We start from the raw sequence: 26,262 nt of genomic DNA, 5'->3' as shown, positions 1-26,262 counted from the left end.
GACAGTCATTTTTCCTTTAGAGTGCTGGCTTTGGAGGCATTCTTTCTCATTTCCATGTGAGAAGACAGACTTCCGTCATTAAGAACTGAGCTTCGAGGTATGAAGTACTGAAATATCCATGTATCGAGAGTCATCACTTTGACTAATGGAAGATCCTGACCACATATCATCTTAAGCACCTCTTCACAGTGTGTCATTTTTCCAGCTCAGTTGATTTTTGATATATCTCACTTTATCAGTCATTGAGGTGGAAATTTCATCACTCTTATATGCTTTCTGAGTTTTTCTTAGTGTTTGTTTGTAATAGGTTTTATGGGTGATTAGTTATGGGAATTGCGGCATTCTCGGTGATGGGAACCTATCTTAATTTCACTCATGAAACCTGTTTCTCTCACAAAGTATGTCATCAACCCCAGGGAGAATTTGTTTTTCATTTGAACATACCTTGTTGAAATTAGGATAGATGCTTTTTATCATCACTTAGTGTAGAAATTAATAGCTGAAATTATTTGCATTTGCTCTAATGTTTGAGCATTGGCCTTTTCAACTGTGTGATTTCATACATCGGTTACTTGCTGGGACATGCCGCTGACTGATTGCTCCACTGGGCACTTGCAGATATCAGAATTTTACCAAAGCCCTGATGAACAATAGTATGACATAAGAGTAATGTTTCTTCCCATTGCTGGATGATCGTGTTTGCTTTAAAAGCCTTCACAGTAAAGCATGAGAATTGATATGACCCATATTTCATTGTATCCAATGGAACTGTGTCTATCTGCCCTGACAGTCAACACGCTGTTGTTGTCCAATGTAAATTTTTTGTCATTGCACATCTGGTTTTGAACCCTAGCTGTCTACTTAACAGGAGTATGAATGACCTTAGGGGAGTCACTTAAATTATTTAAATCTAGATTTCCTTATGTGTAAAAACAGCTTAATATAAAAATGAACCTTCTAAGTTGGTTGTAGAATTTCAATGAGGTAAGGCATGTAAAGTGGACATTTAATGAGGTACTCACTAATTTTAGCTATGAACATTAAACTTTTTAAAGTCTCTCTTTGGCAACTTTCTTTTTTTTTGAAACGGAGTTTCACTCTTGTTACCCAGGCTGGAGTGCAATGGCACGATCTTGGCTCACCGCAACCTCCACCTCCTGGGTTCAGGCAATTCTCCTGCCTCAGCCTCCTGAGTAGCTGGGATTACAGGCACGTGCCACCATGCCCAGCTAATTTTTAGTATTTTTAGTAGAGACAGGGTTTCATCATGTTGAGCACGATGGTCTCAATCTCTTGACCTCGTGATCCACCCGCCTCAGCCTCCCAAAGTGCTGGGATTACAGGCGTGAGCCACCGCGCCCAGCCCTCTTCGGCAACTTTCTAGGCACCACACAGCCACAGGATCCTCAGATTAATTGTATGTGTTCATTTAAATGGTTTAATTTTTAATTCAAAGCATTCTTCTTTTGTTTTTATATTGCATGGTTATAATTAGAATATTCTGCTCAACCATTATTTTTTCAAGATAGAAATTTTACCGTAATAAAAGTCATGGAGACATATAAATGTGATAACCTGATTTTGTTAGAAAAGGATTTTTGCTAGACCATCACATTTCCAGTATTCAAGAGGAAAATTTAAAATAGACTAGGAAGACTGTAGGGGATTGGCAAGTAAAAAGACAAAAATCTACTAGTAGCAAGTAGGAGATGTCCTGAAGGCAACACTACATTATCTTTTCTAAGATGAGTTTTTTATTAAAATTGGTTGTATTGTCTCATCAAGGTTCACATCAATCAGGAAATATTATTGGTGATTGAAGACCCACTGCATATAAGACACAAAGGTCGGCAGCACTGGGCCAGGTTTCTCTGTTGGGGAGACTGAATTTTGAAGCAGAGGAGGATGTGGAGATGATAGCATGGCACAATTAAAGTTCAGTCACAGTCAGCACCGCTGCTTCTCAACTGTCCTGTTGAATACAGTGTTCAGTCTGAAACGGGAATGACACAGCTTAAAACTGTTTTCGTGGGTGCAGACCAGGGCATTTATGGGGTCGTATTGATCTCTTATTGTCCTCCAGCGGTTTGCAGCCACTGTGCCTCAGTTTACTGATAAGTTGCACATAAATGAGAGGTGCTACCACACTGCTGTCAGTCTGTCAAGGGCATTTTCTTTCTTTTCTTTTTCCTCTTCTCCTCTTTTCTTCTCTCTTTTTATTCCTGTAGCAGGAAGACACAGGTAGATGGTAAGGTCTAGCTTCCAGAAAGCTAAGCTTTGCTGGTTTTATTTTATTTATTTATTTATTTATTTTTTGAGACGAAGTTTCGCTCTTGTTATCCAGGCTGGAGTGCAATGGCGCGATCTCGGCTCACCACAACCTCCACATCCTGGGTTCAGGCAATTCTCCTGCCTCAGCCTCCTGAGTAGCTGGGATTACAGGCAGGCGCCACCATGCCCAGCTAATTTTTTGTATTTTGAGTAGAGACAGGGTTTCACCTTGTTGACCAGGATGGTCTCGATCTCTTGACCTCGTGATCCACCCGCCTCGGCCTCCCAAAGTGCTTTGCTGGTTTTAAACATGGTATCTTTGGCTACCACTGAGCATCAAACTCAGGCCCACTCCAGGAATTTCGACATATTTACTGAAATCTGTGAGCTTTTTGCTTTGGATTTATAGAAGAGGACATGGTCAAGGCGGTAAACAGATCTACCAAAAAAAAAGGAACATTTTTAAACAAATGCCTCCCGCAGGCCAGCAAATAAGACAGATTTGGTTTTTATCAACACTGTAAGGTGCTGATTTACTGTAAAAATCATTGCATTATAATTGGATGTGACTTTTCAGTGTTGTTTTGAGTCTTTTGTTCCTTTCAACATGCCGCCAACATGTTGAGTATTTCGAAGTAGACCATGAACACTGTGGTGGAGGATTTGTTGAATAAGAAAATTAGGTGTAATCAGACTAATCGAATGTTCTTGTGGTAAACCATCCCCAGCTACATGGAAGAGAGTTATTATTCAGAATCTGCCTTTTGTTGTCATTCACTGACATTTTAGCCACAACTTACCCTCTTTCACTACAGTTTTTAAGCTACGTCCTTCCGATGTGTGTCCCAGTTCTTTTGCCCGGTTACATGCCTTTGCTTCTGCACAGTGGCTCTTTGCTGCCTTCCTGCCTTAGCCTTGCATGGAGGGATAACTCCCAGCAGTATTAAACCATCATACTGCATCCTGTGCATGTGGCTTTGCAGCAGTATCCAATGCCAGTTTGATGTGTGGTGCTTACTTCACAGAAGCCCATTTCATGTGAGGCTTGGGAGGAAGTCGTTGCTATCCTGGATGTCCTTATGCAGTTTAGTAACGATGGAAGGGAAAGAACTTCTTACTCTGTTGTTATTGACGTCCTAAATCCAGATCTGACCAAAGGGATTCTGAGCCCAGCCATTTGGGAAATGTGCAAGGCAGAGGCATCGTCCATATGAGAAGAGCTGGAGATGTCTGGCCCTGTCTGGTCAGGCGGTGGGTCTGGCTGATGTTTTCCCCTTTAGCACCAGGAAGTTACAGAAACCTGTACTTCATGGACCCAATGAGAAGAAAGAGGGCTCCCTCTTCTGCCCCCTGATATGACAATAAGCCGTACTTTTAAAGGATATTTTACATTTGAAAGATATTTTCTTTCTTTCCCTTTCCTTCTCTTCCCCCTCCCCTCCCCTCCCCTCCCCTCCCCTCCCCTCTCCTCTCTTTTCCTCCCCTCCTCTCCCCTCCCCTCCCCTCCCCTCCCCTCCCCTCCCCTCCCTTTTCTTTTCTTTTTTTTTGAGACAGAGTTTTTCTCTGTCACCCAGGCTGGAGTGCAGTGGCACCCTCATAGCCTGCAGCCTTGACCTCCTGGGCTCATGTGATCCTTCTACCTCAGCCTCCCAAAGTGCTAGGATTACAGGCATGAGCCACCACGTCCAACCTGAAAGATATTTTCTGAATCAGGTTTGTACAGCCAACTTACTCTGAAAGCATATCTGAAAATGTTTATAAATTATAACACATTTTATAAGTATGTTATTATCGTAAGTAGATAGGTGTTTACTACTTAAATCTTTGAGTTACCTGGATGCATTTCTTAAGGAGAGTTTATAATAAAGTGTTTTAATAGGAAATCACATTATAATAATTTGAACATTTCCCATTTATTGCTTATTATTATTGGATCAATATTTTGATACTCCTGGTGTTCTCAACCCCATCTGAGCAAAGCCCTGTAGTATCTGAGGACTCTTGCCAATAACATAATGGTAGATTGTGTCAAGAATATGCTCTCCACCTGCCTAGGGTTTCATGGTTTTCAAGTTGTACATACTAGAGAGGTTCTGTAGATGAAGTATGAGAGGAAAAAGGCATTATGTACATTAGTTGAAATTGGCATCATGTTGCCAAACTGGAATAAGCCTTAGGGGAGCTTTGTGTTGAAACTACTCAATTGAATGCTGCAATTTCCCATAACGATTTAAAAGGCCTGCAGGCATGCTAAAGTCATAGCTGGATCTTCCAGTTAACACTCTGTAACATGACCCCAAAGTCTCATTTACATCGCAGCAATTAAAATATAGTCCATATTACACGTTTACTACTGCATACTGTAGAAATAATCCAATGAAATGTGGCTATTTTCCAAATATAATATGGAAATCTTGATACGATGCGTATTCACAATTTCTTCTTTCCAAAGTGGTATCACCATTACACACAGGTAGATACAGGAAAATGGTAATTCTGAAGGGGCACGAGAGTGGGGCAGATGAAAAGGAATGCAGCTTGGACTGATGAAGACTAGCAAGTCATGACTGCTTGGTGACCCATATGAAATTAGATCTGTGGTCTCACTCCGGTTCATGGGTGACAGGTGTCCATTATGCAAAATAATCATTGTAGTCTGTGCTAATTGACCCCCTACTGGTAGTTACAAAGTAGAGAGACCAAAATTATGTGAGCACTAAAATAGTACACCTCCTGGTTGCAGAAGTGTCGCCTCTAGACTAGGGCAAAATGCCAACACCCAGTTGGGAAAGTGATGGAAATGAGAGTGGCACTCACCTGAGGAAGGTATTTTCATGAATTTAGAGTCTTTTCCTTAGTGCTCTATCCAAATTAAATTTAAAATCCTCCTGGCATATGTCTTATAGCTATAACTGTTAACTGATGTCATAACTATTTTGTAATGAGATGAATAGCAAATTAAATTATTTTAAAGCAGAGAGCCACAGTGGGCAAAATTAGATCATATTTTCTTGATAGTGACGATTGCATTTTGGTAATGCCTCTCTTTGAGGAAACATAGACCAAATTGACTTACTCCAAATTATTGTTGTGGTTTAATATTTATTGAGTGGCCACAATTGACTAGCTTACCTTGAAAGTGTGGTTTTTTAACAATTGTCTAGAATACAGCACCAAGGTATGAAATACAGTGGCAAAAGTCCATCTTCTCCACTTGGCAAGCAGTCAATGGGAAGCCAAGGAAACTGCCTTGCTGTCTGTGCCTGTGGAATATTCTCGCCTGCGCTCCCCTTTGGTGGTCTGGAAGAGCGTTGGAAGAATCCTACTTCAGCAGACATCTCAGGAGGCAACATTTTTATCTACTGCCTAGGTCCATTTTAATCCCCTGCCTTGGTGTAGAACTACCATTAGTAACAGCATGGAAAAACAATTTAATTGGGCCACTTACTCTAGAGCCTTTGTGTCCATTACTGGGAGGTGCCTCCTTTGAGCAGATACAGCCCCCTCCTAGGGGTGCTGATCTGGGCAACGGCAGAGCACAGGCTGGATTGGGCCCCGCAGACTCCTCAGCAGGTGACCTGATGCCTGGGTTGGGCCATGTCTACCTTACCCATGAAAACTATTATAAATTATGCACATATCTGGGTTTTGTTGAGACAGGGTCTTACTCTATCACCCAGGCTGGAGTCAGTGGTCAGCCACTGTGCCTGACCTATGCATATATTTGTCTTTATGATATAAATCACCTAGGAAATCCAGAACAACAAAGCTATAGGACACGTTTCCTATTTTTACTTGACTATTTGGCAGCATTTATGCAAAGTCATAATATTTGAGCTTATTGTGTAAATGCACTTGAGATGTCCAAACATTCTATTTCTATGAAAGCCTGTACCTGGTCAAGCATATTTATAGTCCCTGACACTGTTGCATCAAAATGTATTTAAAAATGATCAATAAGCCAGGCATGGTGTCTCACACCTGTAATCTCAACACTTTGGGAGGCTGAGGCTGGTGGATCATGAGGTCAGGAGTTCAAGACCAGCCTGACCAAATTGGTAAAACCCCATTTCTACTAAAAATACAAAAATTAGACAGATGTGGTGGCATACACCTGTAATCCCAGCTACTCAGGAGGCTGAGGCAGGAAAATTGCTTGAACCCAGGAGGTAGAGGTTGCAGTGAGCCAAGACTTGTGCCACTGCACTCCAGCCTTGGCAACAAAGCGAGACTCCGTCTCAAAAACAAAACAAAAAACAAACAACACCAAAGAAGGAAAACATAGTAGAAAATGGAGGCTTCCGAGTAAGCACACAGACTTCCGGCCAGGCTGGCTGTTTCCCATAACCATCCATACTGAGTCCAGACCTGAGCTGGCCCCCACTGTCTCCACAGCAAATGAAGAGACTTTCCTCAGTTCTTGGGATGAATCAGACACTCAGACTAAACCCAAAGGCTTTGGGAACTCTGAATCTACTCTGGAACTGATCTGTCCCTTAGAGTGTATCTACTTCTAGGAGGAAGTGGGGTCTGGGAGCTCGTCTGTCCGCTGACAGACACCATGTTGAGACACTGCCATCACTGACTGCGAATTTCCCGCTTTCCAGGGATCTGTGAGGAAGGTGCCATTTGGCTGGTTCGTTGCTTTTCAGACTAAGACGAGAACCGTCTGGTGGCCAGTAGACAGTGTATATGTTTATTATAGTAATTTTGCCTATGGGGAACAGAGGCGTGAAGAACTGCAGTTATCCCTTCTTCTCCAAATACTTGGGGGTAGTTCCCAGGTCTCCACCTAGTTGTTACTAAAATAAGCCTACCAGCGCTCTTCAGCCTAGAGACTCTCAATCAGTTTTATTGCTCCTCTTGAAAGTCCTGCCAGCGTCTGCCTGCTGCTTTCTACTACCAAGACATAAATATTTGGATAACATTAGACATGAAATCACTTAGAAATTATTGGTGTGGGAACTGTTTTTTTCTCATTTGATTACATAGTCCTTCTGAATAAGCGCATGAAAATTCAAAATTCAAATTCTATTCACACATTTTAGCAAAATAACAATCTTGTTACAGAAGTATAATCCCTTGCTCTCAGCCTTATAGACTGAGCTTTGATGTATTTTCCCCAAACCGGCTTCCCCGGATTACTTAGATTTAAGCCTAGTGATAGCAGACATTCTTCTCAGACACTGGACAGTGTTCTTGATGTCATTATAGTAGCTGCCCTGTATCAAATACTCATTATGTTATGTGCCAAAAACTGTGCTAAATGCCTTTAAAAACCTTGTCTCATTTAATCTTCATAATATCTCTATTAGAAAGGTATTATCATATGCCTTTGGATGACTAAAGGTGGTAAACTAAGCCTCAGAGAGTTTAAAGTACCCTGTCCAAGGCCATGTGTCACATAAACTGTAAACAGTGGAGCTAGACTTTAGACATAGGTTTGTCTGATTAAAAACCCTGTTCTATATCCCTGCCCACTTGTGTTGATATATATATATTTTTAGTTGAAATAGCCAGGGTAAGAACTTGTTATTTCAGAAGCATCTCTCTCTTTTTTCAAATTCTTAAGTTTTTGAATTGAGATGGGATTTCACTATGTTGCCTAGACTGGTTTCGAACTCCTGGGCTCAAGAGATCATCCTGCTTCAGCCTTCCAGGTAGTTTGGATTACAGGCGCGTGCCACCACACCCAGCTCTCAGAATCATTTATTTCTGTTAGTTGCTGAGGTCTGTTTCCTCTATATAGACTTCAGTGGTTAAGAGGCAGGCTTTCTCCAAGTGATGGCAAAAATGTAAACAAGCTGCAAGTTTACATCTTCTCATTAGCAACTCCATTGAAAAGAGTAGGCTCATTCCCAGTAGTTTCATCAGATGTCCTGGGTTTGACTGCACTGGTCACATGTTCATTCCTGAACCAATCAATCAATGAATCACTAAGATTCTCTTCAGGTTGTTCCTGGACCCCAGGACTGGGGTCTGCTCCACCTGCATCCCTTTGTCTCAATGTGGGGGAAGGGTTTTTTTTTCTTTTAAGGGAAATACACAAAACAGATTTGTTGTTGTTGTTGTTGTTGTTGTTGTTGTTTTGAGACGGAGTCTCACTCTGTTGCTCAGGCTGTAGTGCAATGGCACAATCTTGGCTCACTGCAGTATGGCAGTTCTCCTCCTCAGCCTCCTAAGTAGCTGGAACTACGGGCATGTGCCACCACACCCAGCTAATGTTTTTGTATTTTTAGTAGAGACAGAGTTTCACCATGTTGGCCAGGCTGGTCTCGAACTCCTGACCTCAAGTTATCCGCCCGCCTTGGTCTTTCAAAGTGCTGGGATTACAGGTGTGAGCCACTGCACTTGGCCCTCAAAACTAAATTAGTACAACTACCATGGCTGTGATGCAAGAGAGCCTCTCTTCTTTGGTAACTGAACCACACAGGATGAGAGACAAGCAAAGGGAATTGTGTCCATGTCCCCCTCTGAAACACATAATATCACAGCAGGGTGTCATTTACATTCTTCTCTAATTGTCTTTTCCCTGAAGAAGCAGCTTGAAAATGTTTTTAGTATATTTTATCTTCTTGGTCTGAAATTTTACACCTTTCTTACTCCTCAGTTGAATTTTACTTGATTTTTGTTTTTGCACCCCCAATCCTGTGATCTCTGCAGATGTAATTATCATGGCATTTTCAATATGACAACCTTCAGTGACTTCGTTAATACTGGATCTGTCAATATCCTGACACAGTTTGTTAAGCTCACTGCTGTCATCTCTCTCACATTCTCTTATTTCTTTTCTTTTTACAAAAAAAAATATTTTTTAATCTTTTTGTTCGAAGGTTTGGAAGTATAGTCCAGTGGGTAAGAGGACAGATTTGGAATTAAACTGAAATGTGTTCTAATTCCGCTCAGGTAATTCCTGACTCTGTGACCTTGGATGGGTCAGTTAATCTTGCTGGGCCTTAGTTCTCTCATGCCAAAGTGGAGTTTATAATTCTTATTTAGCAAGGCGGTTGTGAGGATTAAGTGAGGTCATATATGTAAAGCACCTGGCATATTTTAAGCACTCAATAAATAATCACAATTGAAATTAATAATTTATCAAGGAGCTTTTATGTCCACTCTGAAAGAGAGGACTATGCCCAGCACTTAGGGAAATAATTTTAGCTCTTCATTGAAGAAGCTCCCCCAGTGGCATGTAGACTTCCCAACGTTTACTGGGTCAGTGATACCCATCTTTAAGGCACTTTTAAAATATAGCAAGCTGTAGTTGTTTTTAAGTCATCTAGAAAACTTGCTTTCCTCTCATTATGAGTAAAACTTTGAATATGGACTTGATGCTACACAGGCCTTACCTTTCAAGCAACTTTTAAACAACTGAATCCCTGTGTTCCTAAACGGGAATAGGCATTCCCATTTTCATGCCTCAAAGTTGCTTTTTGGCCTGTCATGCTTCCCTACCCTGTACCCATATAAGCCCCAGTCCCCAGGCTCCACAAACAGATGAGTAGGTGAGCAGACAAGATTTACAGAAGAACAGAACAACGTGGCAAAGAGAGAAGGAGCACATGAACTCATAAGCTTGGCGGGTGCAGTCAGGGGAGAGTTGGCAACTGGATGGCCAAACTCTGGGGGAAGATTATCTTCTTCTTCATCCCCTTTCCACCTCCCCAGCCATCCAAGAAATAAATGGAAGAGCACCATATGGGCGTGTGAACCCCAGCCTAGCCACACAACTAGTTGTATGACTTGAACATTTTCATTAATTCTCATTGTTCCTCATCTGTAAAACTGGTAATAACACAGACTTACTGTATTGCTGTTAGGTGGCTCATGCCTGTAGTTCCCAGCACTTTGGGAGGCCAAGGCCTGAGAATTGCTTGAGCCTGGAAGTTCAAGGCTGCAGTGAGCTGTGATCACACCACTGTACCCTAGCCTGGAAGTTCAAGGCTGCAGTGAGCTGTGATCACACCACTGTACCCTAGCCTGGAAGTTCAAGGCTGCAGTGAGCTGTGATCACACCACTGTACCCTAGCCTGGGCAACAAAGCAAGATGTTGTCTCAAAAAAGTAAATAAAATAGAATAAATAGAGGTGATTATTATTGTGTTTTTGATTATGCTTGGCATGTCCAATGATGTGGGCACGTTCAGCTGAAGATGGAATGACCTAGTTCAGTAAGAATAGGACATCTGGAGTAATATCAAAGTGTCTATTTTTTTTTAACCTAGTGTGTTTGAGGCCATTTAGATACCATAGTATTAGCTGTATGACATATAACTGCGTTTCTTACTTTTCCCACTGAACTAGATATTATTACTGGCAAAATTTTCACAGACCTGGCTCATGCTGAAGTGCAGGTGAATGAAGTAGTGGCCTCAATATTCAGGGTGCCTGGTTTGAGAAATGTGCAAATAGATATGATAGATATTAGTTGATCCAGGCAAACAGACAAATTGAGAGGTATTATCTACACTTTACTCTATAGGGCTGCAAGCTAGGAAAGCTGCATTTGGCTGAGGTGTATTGGATTCTTGAGTGCCTTTTCCCATCTATTCTAAGTATAGAGACTATGACCTTTTCCCTGTAGTTATTCCTGTGTTTGCAAACACAAACTAAATAACTGGATTAATATGTTACTAGTATCTATTAAATTTCCTTTCTATACTTTTTATCAAGAAAAACAGAATCACTTTTAATTTCAAACCATGAAAGTGAATTGTTTTGTTTTTAAATCATAGAATATATTCCCACTTTACTGAGTAAATTAGCCTTATTGTCTTTTCTTTTTCTTTTTTGATCATTTCCAGTTTTTGTTTCCTCCTACATAGGAATATTTTTGAAATAATTGTAATGAATTGATGAGATTTAAGCCACTTTTAGCCTAAGGCACTGTTCTATATATTTTCCAATTAAAAATCTTCCAGTATTCACAGTTATTCAGTAGCTATTTTAGTATATTTCCTAAATATACTACTTATATTTCTACATATTTTATTATCTAAATTTATGTTTATCTATGATAAAACAATTCATCTATGATGAGTAGTTTTGAATTTTAAAATAATAAGCTGTCAATTCGTTATTTTAAAAATAACATAAATAGGCCGGGCACGGTTGCTCACACCTGTAATCCCAGCACTTTGGGAGGCCAAGGTGGGCGGAACATGAGGTCAAGAAATCAAGACCATCCTTGCCAACATGGTGAAACCCCATCTCTACTAAAAATACAAAAATTAGCCAGGCATAGTGGCACATGCCTGTGATCCCAGCTACCCAGGAGGCTGAGGCAGAAGAATCACTTGAACCCAGGAGGCAGAGGTTGCAGTGAGCCGAGATTGCGCCACTGCACTCCAGCCTGGTGACAGAGCAACACTCTGTCTCAAAAAAAAAATTAAAAGATAAAAATAACACAAATATATCTTTACCCTCATGAAAATATTCACAATATATTAAGTAAAAATGGGTTACAAGATTATTCATGTTAAATATATGTATACACACATTCATATATACATATGAAATGTGCATAGAAGTCTGAAAAGGTGAACACCAAAAGGTTAGAAGGGCAATTTTTTTTTTTGGCTTATCTGCATTTTCTAGTTTCCAGAAGGAAAAAATATTACCTGCTTCATACATATTAAATGGGGGAAAAAAGGCAAATATTGAGAATATATTAAACAGTGCTTAGGGGATGGCCTCTTGTTTTCTCTCTCTCAGGAGAGTTTCCTCTTTACTCAGCTGCTCAAGCCAGAAAGCTGTAGTATCATTCTTAACTCTTTTTTTTTCTCACCCTCATTTTCCCCATCACAGTTCTGCTGTTGCCACCTCTAAATATCTCATATCCATTCATTTTTCTAAATCTCCACTCCACCCCTTTCCCCTATTTTCATCCTTTAGCCAGAGAGATCTTTCTAAGCAAAAAGTCTGATTTATACAACTATAAATAAATAGATTTTCTTTAGCTTTTGTCTCCTTTTTCATATTAAAAGAGGGCAGGCATTATGTGTTGTATATTTCTCCATTCCCACTGCTTCTCACAATGTCCTGTCACCATGACAGCTGGTGGCATTTATACAAGTATGATAAATGAATAAGTAAAGAAATTGTCACTATGCTTTGTGCACAATTTCATGTCTATACATATAGATCTACTGCATTCTTTTGATTCACTGCACAGTGTTCCTCTATCTGGTTTTGTCTTGCTTTTCATCCAATGTGACAATCTCTGCCTTTTAATTGGTATGTGTAGATTATTTATATTTAACGTGATTATTGATATAGTTAGAATTCTCTTTTTTTATTCATTTACTTTTAACCTATTTGTGTCATTATAGTTAAGTGTGTTTCTTGGAAACAGCATCTAGTTGGATCTTTAAAAATAATCCAATCTGAAAAATCTCTGCATTTTGTGGAGTTTTTAGACCATTTATATTTAATGTGATTATTGACCTAGTTAGGGGTTTAAGTCTATCATCTTTGTACCATATTTTCTGTGTTCTATTTTTCTCCTTTTCCACCTTATTTTGATTAATTGTATATTTTTATGCTTCCATTTGTGAAAATTCTGTTATCCCTTTTGTGACGGTTAGTTATAACTATTTGCTTTGTTGTTTCAGTGTTTGCTTTAGGGTTTAAACTATATATCTGTAATATAACACCGTCTACTTGGACTTGATATTAGATCACTTTACATATCTTGTAATAGTATACATCTGTATCTCCTCTCTCTTCCTGTATGCTATTACTGTGATATATTTCACTTGCGCATGTTATAAATGCTACAGTACACTGGTATGATGAGTCCTTAGTTATCTATCTTTTAAGGAGATTTAAATAGTAAGAAAAATATATTACATATTTAACCATGTACTTACCATTTTCAAGTGCTGTTCATTCCTTTGTGTAGGTACATATTTCTGTATGATTTTGTTTTTATTTTGCCTAAAGGACTTCTTTTACATTTTTTGTAATGAGAGTCTGCTGATGATTAGCTTCTGTATGTCTGAAAAGGTATTGATTTCACCTTCATTTTTGAGAGATATTTTTCATGGGATATAAAATTCTAAGGAGAGCTTTTTTCCTTTAGGTACTTTAAAGATGTTTTTCTCCTGTCATTTTGCTTACATTATTTCCTTTGAGAAGTTCTGTATGTGATATGCCTTTTCCGTGTGTCTGCCTTTAAAAGTTTCTCTTTATTACTGGTTTTGAACAATTAATTATAACCAAATGCCCTGGGTTTGTTCACATTTCTTGTGTTTGGGCCTTGTTGAGCTACTGGCCTCTGTAAGTTTATGATATTCATCAAATTTGAAACATCCTCAGTTATTATTTCTTCACATGTTTTTCTGTTCACTTCTGTTTGTCTTCTTCTTCAAGGATTCTGACTACATAGATATTGGTCTCTTAAAGTAGTCCTGTGTCTCATGGATGATTTGTTTATTTATCTACCCATTCTTTTTCTGTGCTTTATTTTGTGTAGTTTCTATTACCATTTTTGAGTTCACTACTCTCTTCTTCTGCAGTGTCTAATCTGCCATCAATCCTATTCAGTGTATTTTTAATCTCAGACATGGAAGTTTTTCTCTTAAAGTTTGACTTTAGCCTTCTTTTTATATATGCCATGTCTCTAAGTTTTTGAATGTAAGGAATACAGTTATAATAACAATTTTCATATCCTTCTTTATGAAATTCTTACACCAATATCAGTTTTGGGGAGTTTCAACTGATTGATTTTTCTATTTATTATTTTCCTTCTTCTTTGCATGACTGGTAATTTTTGATTAGATGTCACACCTGGTGAATTTTATCTTTTTGAATGCTGGATATTTTTATTTCATGTTTTTAAGCTTTGCTATTGTGCATTTAAGCTACTTGGGAACAGTTAGATCCTTTCTGGTCTTGCTTTTAAGTTTTGCTAGGTAGAACCAGAACTGTGTTTAGTCTACTGCTAATTATTCCCCACAACGGAGGCAAGACCTTTCTGAATATATTGCCCAATGAAGTGTGAGTGATTCCTCCCCATGCCAATCTGGCTGCTGGAAACAGACACTATTCTTGACCTCGTGTGACCTCTGTATACTTACGTTACCTACAATTCAGTGGTCCTTTAGAGGGAAAAATTTGCCCCTGGGACATTTGGTAATATCTAGAAATGTTTTTGATTGTCATGACTGGGGGTGCTACTGGCATCTAGTGGGTAGAGGCTAGGAATACTGCCCAACATCCTACTACAAAATGCCCCCACTCCCACAAAAAAGGAGTTTTTCTTTCAAGAAGGTGAGTAGTGCTGAGGTTGAGATTGATATTGTCCTCTCAGATCATTCTTCCTCTGCCTGCCAGTGGTGTCCTCACACACGTCTGCTGATCAGTACTGTGTGGAACACTCCCGAGGGACCCTGTGCAGATCTTCGGGATTCTTTCTCCGTGTGGCTCTCTTTCCTCCAGCACCTCATCCTGCAAATTCTTACAGGACCCAGCTTCACCTCTGATTGAGAGAGTCGGCTGGACTCTTCCTGGGTCCCCCTTCCCATGTTACAGCTTGGAAATTTTCAAGGCAGTGAGCAGCTGTGATCCATGTCACGGCTTATTTGTTTCTCGTCTCTTGGGATTCACTGTCCTTCATGGACTGATGTCAATGGTTTGAAAACTGTTGTTTCAGATATTTTGTCTTTTTGTTGTTATTGTTTTAGATAGCGGTATAAATTCAGTTTTTGTTATTGCAATCTTGGCTGGAAGCAAAAGGTGGCTTCTTACTTATTATTGCTATCAAAAATTATCTTCATTTACTGTCACATGTAAAGAAAACAACCTGCCCAATTTTAACCTTCTCAATCACTATTCATTATATTTATTCTTCTCTGTCTCTGTATCTTCCCAACAAGTCTCACATTTTATATTCATAGTAGATTCCCTTTTTTAAAATATTTCCCTTCACAGTCTTTGTGGGCTGTTTTTTGAGATGGGGTATTACTCTGTCCCTTAGACTGGAGTGCAGTGGCACCATCATGGCTCACTGCAACCTCCACATCCTAAGTTCAATGGATCCTCCCAACTCAGCCACCCAAGTAGCTGGACTACAGGCATGTGACACCATTCCTGTTTTTTTGGTTTGTTTTCTTTTTGTAGAGACAGGGTTTCATCAGGCTGGTCTCAACTTCCTGGGCTCAAGGAATCTTCCTGCTTTGGCCTCCCAAAGTGCTGGAATTAAAGGTATGAGCCGCTGTGCCTGGCCTTGTGTTTTAACTTTTTATCACCAGAATGATCGTTAGATTCTCCTGTGTCCTACTGTTTGACACTATAAGATCAAATTCCAGTTATGCTTGAATTTAGCACTACCAAATAAATAACCATAATGTGATTTTATTTTTGTACTTAATATTTTAATTTTTGATTTATGAATTTGCCTCAGGAAACACAATTTTTTCTAAAATGAACAAAAGCAATTGATTTCCTCAACTATTATAACTATTTAATAAAGAAAATGCTTTGAAATTCTTATAGTATGCAAAGTTGTATTTACTGTTCAATAAATATAACTGGTAATAAATCATAAATATAACTTATTAGTGAAAATAGTAATTGTGAATAACAAAAGGCAAACATTTCTTTGTATTGTGTACAAAGAATTTAATTTAGTTCTTTAATCTAAAATGCGTTGGTGTAAATTAGTGTTTCTTTGAAGTCTAGTTATTTTGGGGATGGGCTTTTCCAGACTGTAATAAAAATAGGGGGATGGTCTATGTAGAGATATTCAAAGTAACATTCAAGGATTTGTAATTTGTACAGAAAAGAGATAACAATGGAAGCATGAATGAGTTTTATCTACAGATTATTTAATCTTTTGGGTTTGAATATTTGTTTATATTTCAGTCTCTACATAGATATACAACCTTATGAAATTTTAAAACTATAATTGATTTTAGGGATGTTTGGTAAATTGTAATCATTGGCATTAGGGTTTTCACAATACAAAAATTACAGTTAAAATCAAGTTACTTTCTAAAGATACAGTTAAAAAATATTTCTTCATACTTAGGAACATGTTATAAAACCGTGTAATGAGGTCGTTAAGTTTTCTGGCCAAGTTTCAAAATATATTTAAATAATACATCTGAAATAGAGAATAGGGTCACCCTAAGTCTAGTGTCCATAATGCCTGCGCATTCATTCATTCAGTCAAATACTTTGCATAGTGTTGGGAAGAAACAAATAGCCAAGTAATCCAACTTGCCTTAAGCCCAGCTGTGATTTCCAGAGGGTGCTATGGTTAGTAACTGAGTTGCTTTTCAAGGAACTAATGAAAATTAACCAAATCAGCTTGATATTGTTGTCTATTTGCTGTAGCTAGTTCAAACAAAAGGTTTTGTTTTGTTTCGAGACAGGTTGGTACTCTGTTGCCTGGGCTGAAGTGCAGTGGCATGATCATGGCTCACTGCAGCCTTGAAATCCTGGGTTCAACCTTCTGAGTAGCTACAACTACAGGCATGTGCCACCACACCCAGCTAATTTTTAATTTTTTCTATAGAGATGGGGTCTTACCTGTTGCTCAGGCTGGTCTTGAACTCCTGGGCTCAAGCAATCGTCTCATCTAAGCCTCCCAGAGTTCTGGGACTACAGGCGTGAAGTACTGCGCCTGGCCAATCAAAAGTGTTTTTTTTTTTTTTTGTCAGCTTTCTAATGGCTTTCCTTATTTTTCAAAGGCTTTGCCCGCTGATGCAACTGATGTCATATTCATTAAATGCCTTCTGCTGAATATGCACACAGTGACCCTCTTCCTTGTATGGGACTGTGCAGTCACCATCAAAGTGCTTCCACAGTTTGGCATTACTTAAGCTGGCTGCATTTCTTAACCTTCTCATCTTCAGCCTTGAGTGGAAGAGAGAACACAGAAAACTGCCTTTTGAAGTCATACTGAACTCACTGACTTCCATCATGTCAAGCATATCAGTAGTTGCAAATCTTACAGTGTAGTAGATTAAATCCTTGAAGCGTTTGAACTATGTATAAAAATGAAAAGAGAGATACAAAGGACTTCTTATTGTTTATAGTCTTTAAGATCAAATTGCCTTATCTTTGATGGCATAATCAAACACTACATCTTGATTTATTGTGGCACTGGAAAATTGTTTCACAAATAAAGAAAATGCAGATATTTGATGCTAGAGATGTTTTAGAAAGCTTAAGAATAGCTAAAATCATCTTTTCATTACTAGGGGATTAATATTTACTTGGTATTGATTTATAAACTTCGGATATATTACCACAAAGTTGCATCTTCAGTTGTCATTACTATGTTAAATGACTTCATGATTATCTAATTTGCAAGATTATAAAATGGTATCATGAAAATGACACAGTAGAGAGAATACTTTTTGCCCTTAAAAACCACATGAGGCTGGGTGCTGTGGCTCACGCCTGTAATCCCAACACCTTGGGAGTCCGAGACAGGCAGATCACCTGAGGTCAGGAGTTCAAGACCAGCATAGCCAACATGGCGAAACCCCATCTCTACTAAAAATATAAAAATTAGCCAGGTGTGGTGGCATGTGCCTGTAATCCCAGCTATTTGGGAGGCTCAGGTGGAAGGATTGCTTGAACCACGGAGGCACAGGTTGCAGTGAACCAAGATGGCACCACTGCATTTCAGCCTGGGTGACAGAGTAAAACTTAAAACAAAAAATCCAAACAGACAAAGAGAATGGAAAAGTGGATGGTTTAACACAGAGCTTTGCACGCTGTTTTCTCCAAAGGCCCAGATAGCACATAGTTTAGACTTTGCAGGCCTTCAGGGCTCTGTATTTGTTTCCTGTGGCTGCAGTGAGAAATGACCACAACCCTGGTGGCTTGAAACAATAGGAAGTGATTCCGTTTTAGAGGTAAAAAGTGTGAAGTCAAGAGCCACCCCTCTGCAGTCAAGACAAGGCTCTGCTCCACGCCTCTCTTCTGACTTCCATTGGTTGCTGGCGGCCGGCCATTCGTGCTCCTTGGCTGGCAGCGCCATCACTCCTGTTTCTGCCTCTGTCTTCGCCTGGCCCTCTTTCCTGTGTGTCTGCGTGTGCCTGTATGCAAAGCTTCCTCTCCTGTCTCTCCTAAACACATAGTCATTGCGTTTAGGGCCCACCCTGATCCAGGATGACCCCATGGTAAGCTGATTGCGTCTGCAGAAATCAAAATGCAACCCCATTTCCAAATAAGGTCGAAGTTGCAGATACTGGGCGTTAAGATTTCAGTTAAGATTGGTCTTTTGGGGAGACACAATTCAACCCACAGCAGTTCCTGTTGCCGCCACTCAACTCCATCTTTGCAGCATGAAAATGGCCAAGGACAAGACGTCAACAAATGTAAGGGCTGTGTCCCAGAGAAGCTTGATTTACAAAAACAGGTGCTGGATCCGATTTGGCGAGTTGCCAGCCAATACCGGTTCCAACTTAATTGAAGCAAAATGGCAGCAGAGCAAAAAACAATTCCCCTTGCTTCAGTCACTTCAGTTTGAAAGCACAAAAATGCATATGTGTATATATAGCAACACTTATTTTAAAATAGATGTCAATTTAGGGCCAGAAATGAAACTTTTATAATGACTTCAAATCCCAAATCTTACTAAAAAATGCTCAAATTGGATTTTTCTGATCAATGAAAAGCTTTTTGATGATCATTTGTTTTCAGTCTATATGGCCTTCCCTCCAAAAAGATTAAGACTATTTAGAAACAAAATCTCCCTTAAACTTACACATATTTATTCACTTTGTTAGAAAGAATGTACCTGTTTCCCTGAGTGAATGTATACCCCATAAGGACAGAAACATTTATCCATTCTTTGTCCTCAGCACCTAGAAGATAGCCTAACGCCTAGTAGTCATTCAGTAAATATTTATCTAAAATAACTTAAGAGGGTCAGGCACAGTGGCTCATGCCTGTAATCCCAGCACTTTGGGAGGCTGAGGTGGGTGAATCACCTGAGGTCAGGAGTTGGAGACCAGCCTAACCAACATGGTGAAACCCAGTCTCTACTAAAAATAGAAAAGCTAGCTGGGCATGGTGGCAGGCACCGTAATCCCAGCTACTTGGGAGGCTGCGTCAGGGGTATTGCTTGAACCTGGGAGGTGGAGGTTGCAGTGAGCCGAGATTGTACAGAGCAAGATTCAATCTCAAAATATAATAAAATAAAATAACTTCTCTTTGATGGAATAAAAAGAGTGAATTGGCGTGTTGTTTTAATCTTTTTGTATAAAAATAATCTGTCACTATACCTTGAAATTATTTAAGATAATAATTTGAAATAATAAATTGAAAGAAAAGCAACAATATGAGAAATTTGGTTCCTTTTAAGAGGTATTGGAAAAATTTGTAAAGATAATAATGGAGTAATGAATCAGAGTGGTCAGCGGAAAATAGTTTTTTAAATAAAAATCAGATTTGTGGAAAAGAAGACAAAGGTAGATAACTCGAGATATATTCCAAGACCCACTCTTTTTGAAAGTGGAAGAAAATACTCTCTCAACAGCAGTCACAGTTCTAAGGATACTACAGTAACCAAAAAGAAGGCCTGGGGCCAGTTAGGAACCATTGATTTCAGGTTGACTATGGAATCACTCAAAGAAAAAGGGAATTTAGGAAAAAGTGAATTTAGTGGGGTGGGAAGAAAACACTGAGGGCTGAAGACAAAGCCTTCAGGGTCCTTCAGATTAAAAGGAGAGAGAACTTGAGAAGGAATAGAGACAAAGGAGGACCATTTAAAATGCTGATTAGCCCTGGGCCACTCCCTGGGAAGGCCTCCATCTTTTGCTGTAGACTTTTTCCGCCCACCCTTTCCACTGTCAGTTTAGCGAATTCAGGAAATAGAAAGTTTTTAAACAGAGAAACACCACTTGCCTTCTGTATTCATGCAGTTGCAGGAAACTTCCCCCATCAAATTAGCCACTTGAATTACCTTAACTATCAGGAGAGAGCTGATTAAATTCATTTGCTAGAGAGGAAAATGCCTTTAAGCAGAATGGTATGGGAGGAAGGCCAGCTTTTTCCACAATTCAAGATATTTGAGTCCTTAAAACATGAAAATTGTGCCCTCTGAAGAGTCTTTGTTAGATATAGGAAGTTCAATGCATTTGACAAATTTCAGTAGCAAGAATTTCCCAATTTGCTCCTGCTCTTTAAAATACATTGAAAAAGAAAAATAAATAGTGTGTTTTATTTTGAATGGAGAAATGCTATAAAGAAAAAAAGCCATTCTAACTTTTCCATTGTGGAAAATTTAACTAACTATTGAAGCCAATTTTAGCTGGCTTCTGTAGTGAAATTGGAGCGTGAGCTTAAAATCTTTTTTTTTTTTAATTAATGGGAAAAATCAGATATAGTAGCTTCCATGGACATTCATAGCACTCGCTAGTAGAAAGTGCGCTTCACCTCTTGGTGATACAAAATATTTAACACTGATTTCACAAATACTGATTTCTTGTTGAAAGCAAGTTTCCTAGATTAGCAATATTATTGTCTACTATCATCCCACATTGAGAAGAATGGAGTCTCAGTTTTTAGGTGAAAGTCATGCTGACATCATGCAAACCTTGTATCTTTGCAGAGAGGCCAATGAGACTTGAACCCTGAGTGTAAGTTGCCACCAGCAGGACCGATGTGCACACAGAAGGAATGAAGTATGGATGTGAAAGAACGCAGGCCTTACTGCTCCCTGACCAAGAGCAGACGAGAGAAAGAGCGGCGCTATACAAATTCCTCCGCAGACAATGAGGAGTGTAGGGTACCCACGCAGAAGTCCTACAGTTCCAGCGAAACTTTGAAAGCTTTTGATCATGACTCCTCGCGGCTGCTTTACGGCAACAGAGTGAAGGATTTGGTTCACAGAGAAGCAGACGAGTTCACTAGACAAGGTGTGTAGCCGTCCGAGTAAACTAAGGCAATGCTCACATGTTGCTAACGTGCAGGTGTCATGATTTTCCCCCCAAGGTGGCATGACTGTTGTCTGACTTTGCTGTTCCATCTGCTGATTCTGATTTTGAGATATTATATGATCACACAGTACTCCAGATGAGAGGTGGAACGCCACCAATGGATGCATTGGCTCCTAGGCACAGGCACTGACACGTGGAGAATTCCGAAGCCTCACCTGCCACACGTGAGGTTTGTGATTCTGCACATACATGACCCCAGTGTTTGTGCATAAACTTGAAACTCCAGTCTCTGGGGCTCCCTTTTAGTTGGATGAAGGTGCATTCATTCATTCAACACAATGAACATTGTGTTTGTGGTTAGAACCCGTACAAGGAGAACAGGAGCTGTTGGTGAAGAAACACTCTTTCCCCATAAGAAAGTGAGGCCAGTCTTTTTCCATAAGAAAGTGAGACTTACCATCCCAGATCATCTCAGGATCCATGCAGTCCTGCTGTTTGCCTCTGTGTGATCACAAGAGCCTGCTGTGGAAAGGTTCCATTGTCTTTCTCCTAGGCAACCTAGTAAATTAAGTTTATACCCGAAAGCTTACTAGCTTCCCACAACATAATCATTAGAGTTTGGTCACTGGCATATATCTGTTGAACATTTTTACACTGTTTTTTGCCTGAGTATCCTCCCAATGGAATCATGACTTCTGTAACTTTATTTCACGATCCTAAACCTACCCATTTCCACTTTTTTTTTTTTTTTAAGATGGAGTTTCGCTCTTGTTACCCAGGCTGGAGTGCAATGGCGTGATCTCGGCTCACCGCAACCTCCGCCTCCTGGGTTCAGGCAGTTCTCCTGCCTCAGCCTCCTGAGTAGCTGGGACTACAGGCACACGCCACCATGCCCAGCTCATTTTTTGTATCTTTAGTAGAGATGGGGTTTCACCATGTTGACCAGGATGGTCTCGATCTCTTGACCTCGTGATCCACCCTCCTCGGCCTCCCGAAGTGCTGCATTTCCACTCTTAAGACACTATTTGTGACTAGACATAGGTAGTTATATTTTGTTTCTTCTAAAATAGTCTTGAGATGTGGGCAAGATTACTAATGAAAATAAAATCCTCTTACATTTCTAATGTGCAGTATAATTTACATATAACTTAGCATCCCTTAGCTAATTTAATCTAGAAATGAGGAAAAATAAATTAAAGTTTAATAATAAAGAATGTATTCATTCTTTTCCAATCGCCGTACAGACAGTGTGACTAACAGTTTGATATTGGGCAGGAACACATTTAAGAAAAAGTAATAATGCAATAAATCGTTCAAAAGTTTGAGAATTTTCCATGGTTCTTTTCTTCCCTGCCTTGTGCAAAGAGCCATTCTAACTAGATTGAAATAGTGTTCACTCACGCAAGCCGGTTTACATCAAAGAAAACTCATTTGATTTGCTAAGGAGAGATTTTTTATACCCTAAAGCATGCCTTACTAATTACTGATATCAAATTTCATGAAAGGGGACAAAATAGCATAACATTTTTCATTCCTTTTTCAGGGGAGATACAAAACATATTTGAGGTATATAGTCTTAGTTGATTGTACAATGTACTGTAATTTTAAACCCACTTTTTCATATCGTCTGCACAGCTGAAATAGATTATCAGTGTACAGTTTTCAAAAATTTAAAAAAATAGTAAGTAGTATAGAAATGCATGCAATCTGGACCGAATGTGAGGTCTTCCTTTTTGTAACAAAATAACTCTTTAGTGCCCTGATGGAAAACAAAAAGAAAACAAACAAAAAACTCCAAACATCACATCACAGAATAAAGTTTGAAGGAAACAGCAGCACATGTGGTGGGATGCGTCCGGGGTCATCTCCACCCCAGGCAAGCATTTCTTTTAGGCAGCACGGATGATGCCTAGACTGGTTAAAAATAGCGCACTGAAATGTTCTCCTCCTAGGCAGCCTTAATCCAGTGCAGACTGTTGTTGACAACCTGGTGGTAGCATTTGTAAAAACCCTGGAATGGAAGTTCTTAGGGGGCCAAAGAGTCTTATTCCTCACTCCTTGCAAGCCAAGGACGGCAGAATGAAAGGGGCAGAGGAAAGAGAAAGTGTACCAGGCTGCCACGGAGGCTGTGTTGGAGAGCAGAAGTGAATAGAGAAGCGCGTGCAGAGTGTGTGATGGTGCCACAGGTCACTTGGCGTGTATGAATCTGAACTTTGTAGAATCATAAAATGAATGGACTGCTAATTACAGCTAACACGTACTGCCACCCTGGTCAGCATGCTAGGCAGGTGTGTGCAGTCCCCTGGTGAGGTGGGTGCCGGTGGCATACTCTTTTCACAGATTGAGACGTACAAGGTTTGGGGAGTACGGAGATCTCATGGTTCCTGAAACGTAGCTGGAACTTTAACCTAGGGTTGCCCAACTCTGGCCTGGCTTCTAATCTAATATCTGTGCAGTTGCCACAGCAGAAAACAGGCAACTCAGTATAATATCACCCTTTGGTTTATTGGAGTCAGTTTTTAAAGTCTATTATTATTTTTATTATTTATTTAGTGACAAGATCTCAGTCTATCGCCCAAGCTGGACTGCAGTGGGGGAGTCATAGCTCACTGTTCCTGGGCTCAAAAAATCCTCCTGCCTCAGCCTCCTGACTAGCTGGGATCACAAACGCACACCGCCATCATGCCTGGCAAATTTTAAAGACTGTTTTTTTTCTTTCTTTTTTTTAAATAAAGATGGGGTCTTGCTTGTTCCTCAGACTGGTCTCAAACTCCTGGCCTCTAGCAATCATCTTGCTCGGGCCTCCCTAAGTGCTGAAATTACAGGCGTGAACCACCAAGCCCAGCCCATTTTAGTCCATTTTGAATTAAAACGTTCGCAGTGTGGATAGGGAGATGTGTGCGAACTGAAGGCATATTTGGGAAGTGAAATTGATATGATTCTGTAATCGGGTGAATGAGGATGAGTGTGAGGGTTTTCCTTCCTGTGGTTTGATATGAGGAGTATTTGTAGCGGGAGTGGTAGGTGTAGGAGAGAAATGAGTAAGGAAAGTCTGCTATCAGATTATGTTTTCCTTGAGCAAGCCTAATGAAAAATCCTTCCAGGCTTTCATTTTCTTTGAACCTGACAAATGTCAATTTTTCCTCACGGACTATTATGCTATGGGATTAATTATTTAATCGACAAGATGTGCTTCCTGCCACAGCTCCTGACATCATACACGTAATAAAAATGAAAGATTAAAAATATTCATAGTAGCCAAATATCTTTGAAACAATGCCAAAGAGTCATGCTAATTTAGCCTGTGTGTGGAGTTTTAAAACAGTCAGTGAGTCCAATATCCATATACTCCTTGAATGACACAGGGAAATGCAGCTTTGGCTGGGGGAGAGGACAAGCAGGGACTGTTGGGACAATTACGTGGAGAATTCAAATACAGAAATATGATGTTTTTATATTTTTAATTGACCAATTTTATGTCAATATCAAACTTGATTTTAATGGTTTGTATGGTCTTACTGACTGGCAGGTGACTGCTGTTAATTACGTTATATTTAGATAGTATAATGCTGGGGACGATTTCATCTTCATAGTAATTGCGTAATTTGGTGGGATCTCACATAGATCTTCCTCTTTTTAAATCTCTTCGTGTAGTTTGTTGGTGATGGAAATAGCTGCTCTCTGAACAGCTGTGGAGCTTTCTGTAGGTGAGGATGAGGTTAGGGTAACAATGGCTTGTTTTGCTTTCTTGGATGCTATTTTCTTTTATTCATCTTTGAAGAGAATTTATCCCGTCAGATTTCAGGCAAATTTCTTATGAAACAGCTGCATAGGATCATCCCACAGCTTTTGGAGAAGTGGTAAAATAAAAGAACATTTTTTTTCTCTGCTGCAGCTCTCTGGGCTGTGCACATTGCCTGTAGTACTCTTGACCAAACGCTTATCAATCCCAAAAAGGAACGCGGCCCGTGAGGGTGAACTCTGAAAAGAGACGGTGTCTGGAAATAAGAATACATTTGTTCTACTGAATCATAAGCCTGAAAAGAAGCACCTTTGTGGCCCTAACCCAACGTGTATGAGAGTTAGTCAATAATCATGGTGGGGTTGTGAATTTAAGAATTGCAAAATGTGAAGACTACCATTTATTCTTTATTGTAGAATGGCAACAGAGAGGAAGGACTCCATTTTTAAACTTGAAAAACACCATGGTATCTATGTTTATACATAACTGAAATCAAGACAGAAAATAAATTGCAAAGAAGGGAAGGGAAGGAGGAAGGCAGGTTGACAGTGACAGGCACCGATTGATTTCTAGGTGTGCCTCACCTCTGGTCTTTCCTGACAGTGTGGCTCCACTCCCAGAAACTCCCCTCTTTGGGACGTGCCTTCGGCTCATTCTTACCATCATCAGGAGTGCTGAGCAGCCCCCCAGCCCTCACAGGCATGGCTTCTGCTTTTCACCGCATGCCCTTGCTGGTTCAAGGCTGGTTCAAGGCCAGATGAAGTGTAGTTTTGGGGATTCCACTGGGGAGAGGGAAGAAAGAGAAGAGGGAAAGTAGATCCCACAAGCCCTGATTCCCCACTGCCGGACCTGCCTCATGGGACGCATTCGGAGGGCTAGTCCGTCTTGTATGCAAACGTTCCAGATGCTACACCTGCCCCTTACCAAGGATAATCCTTGTAAGGAAACAAAAAGACATTAGAGGAGCAGTCTGAATGTTCTTATAAATATGTATCTCAGATTCTGGCATGGTGGTGCTTGAATGAAGACTCATCCACCCACCTCCCAGCGGACCCCCTACCTTCTGTGAGCTGAGCAGTGATCAAGGGTTTAGATGAGATCTGCAATTCTGTTAGGATCCTGAAGAACCAAGCTGATGCAGGTGCGTTCCCCTTCGTGCCAGATGACAGCGTGGAATGGGGCGAAGCCCTAGTGTGAGCGTCAAGAAGAATGCTGTGGCTTTTAAGAAGAGTAGAGACCTTTGTCTCAGGAGTCTACCGTGATTTCCCGCTCTTTCTTAAAGCACCTCAGGAAAACAAATTTAATGGCACCCAGCAGGCAGGAAGTGGGATAAAATGCAAAAAAAAAA

At 40.0% G+C, this 26,262-nt stretch overlaps 1 protein-coding gene across 17 annotated transcripts in view; it reads left to right on the top strand.

Annotated features, from left to right (window-relative positions):
• The window catches only part of TENM3 (teneurin transmembrane protein 3), a 651,969-nt gene that overhangs the window by 155,372 nt on the left and 470,335 nt on the right, over window positions 1-26,262 (top strand). For all 17 annotated transcript variants that reach the window (XM_035292578.3, XM_078366209.1, XM_078366208.1 and 14 more), the window contains exon 2: window positions 20,845-21,151. In XM_035292578.3, coding sequence (XP_035148469.1) covers window positions 20,920-21,151 — 232 coding nt within the window. In that variant the 5' untranslated portion in view covers window positions 20,845-20,919. The remainder of the gene's footprint in view (window positions 1-20,844; window positions 21,152-26,262) is intronic.

The sequence above is a fragment of the Callithrix jacchus genome, chromosome 3 (genome assembly GCF_049354715.1).
Source record: "Callithrix jacchus isolate 240 chromosome 3, calJac240_pri, whole genome shotgun sequence".
Taxonomy (NCBI): domain Eukaryota; kingdom Metazoa; phylum Chordata; class Mammalia; order Primates; family Cebidae; genus Callithrix; species Callithrix jacchus.
Note: the sequence above shows the minus strand (reverse complement) of the source record. Positions and strands in the feature narration are given on the sequence as shown.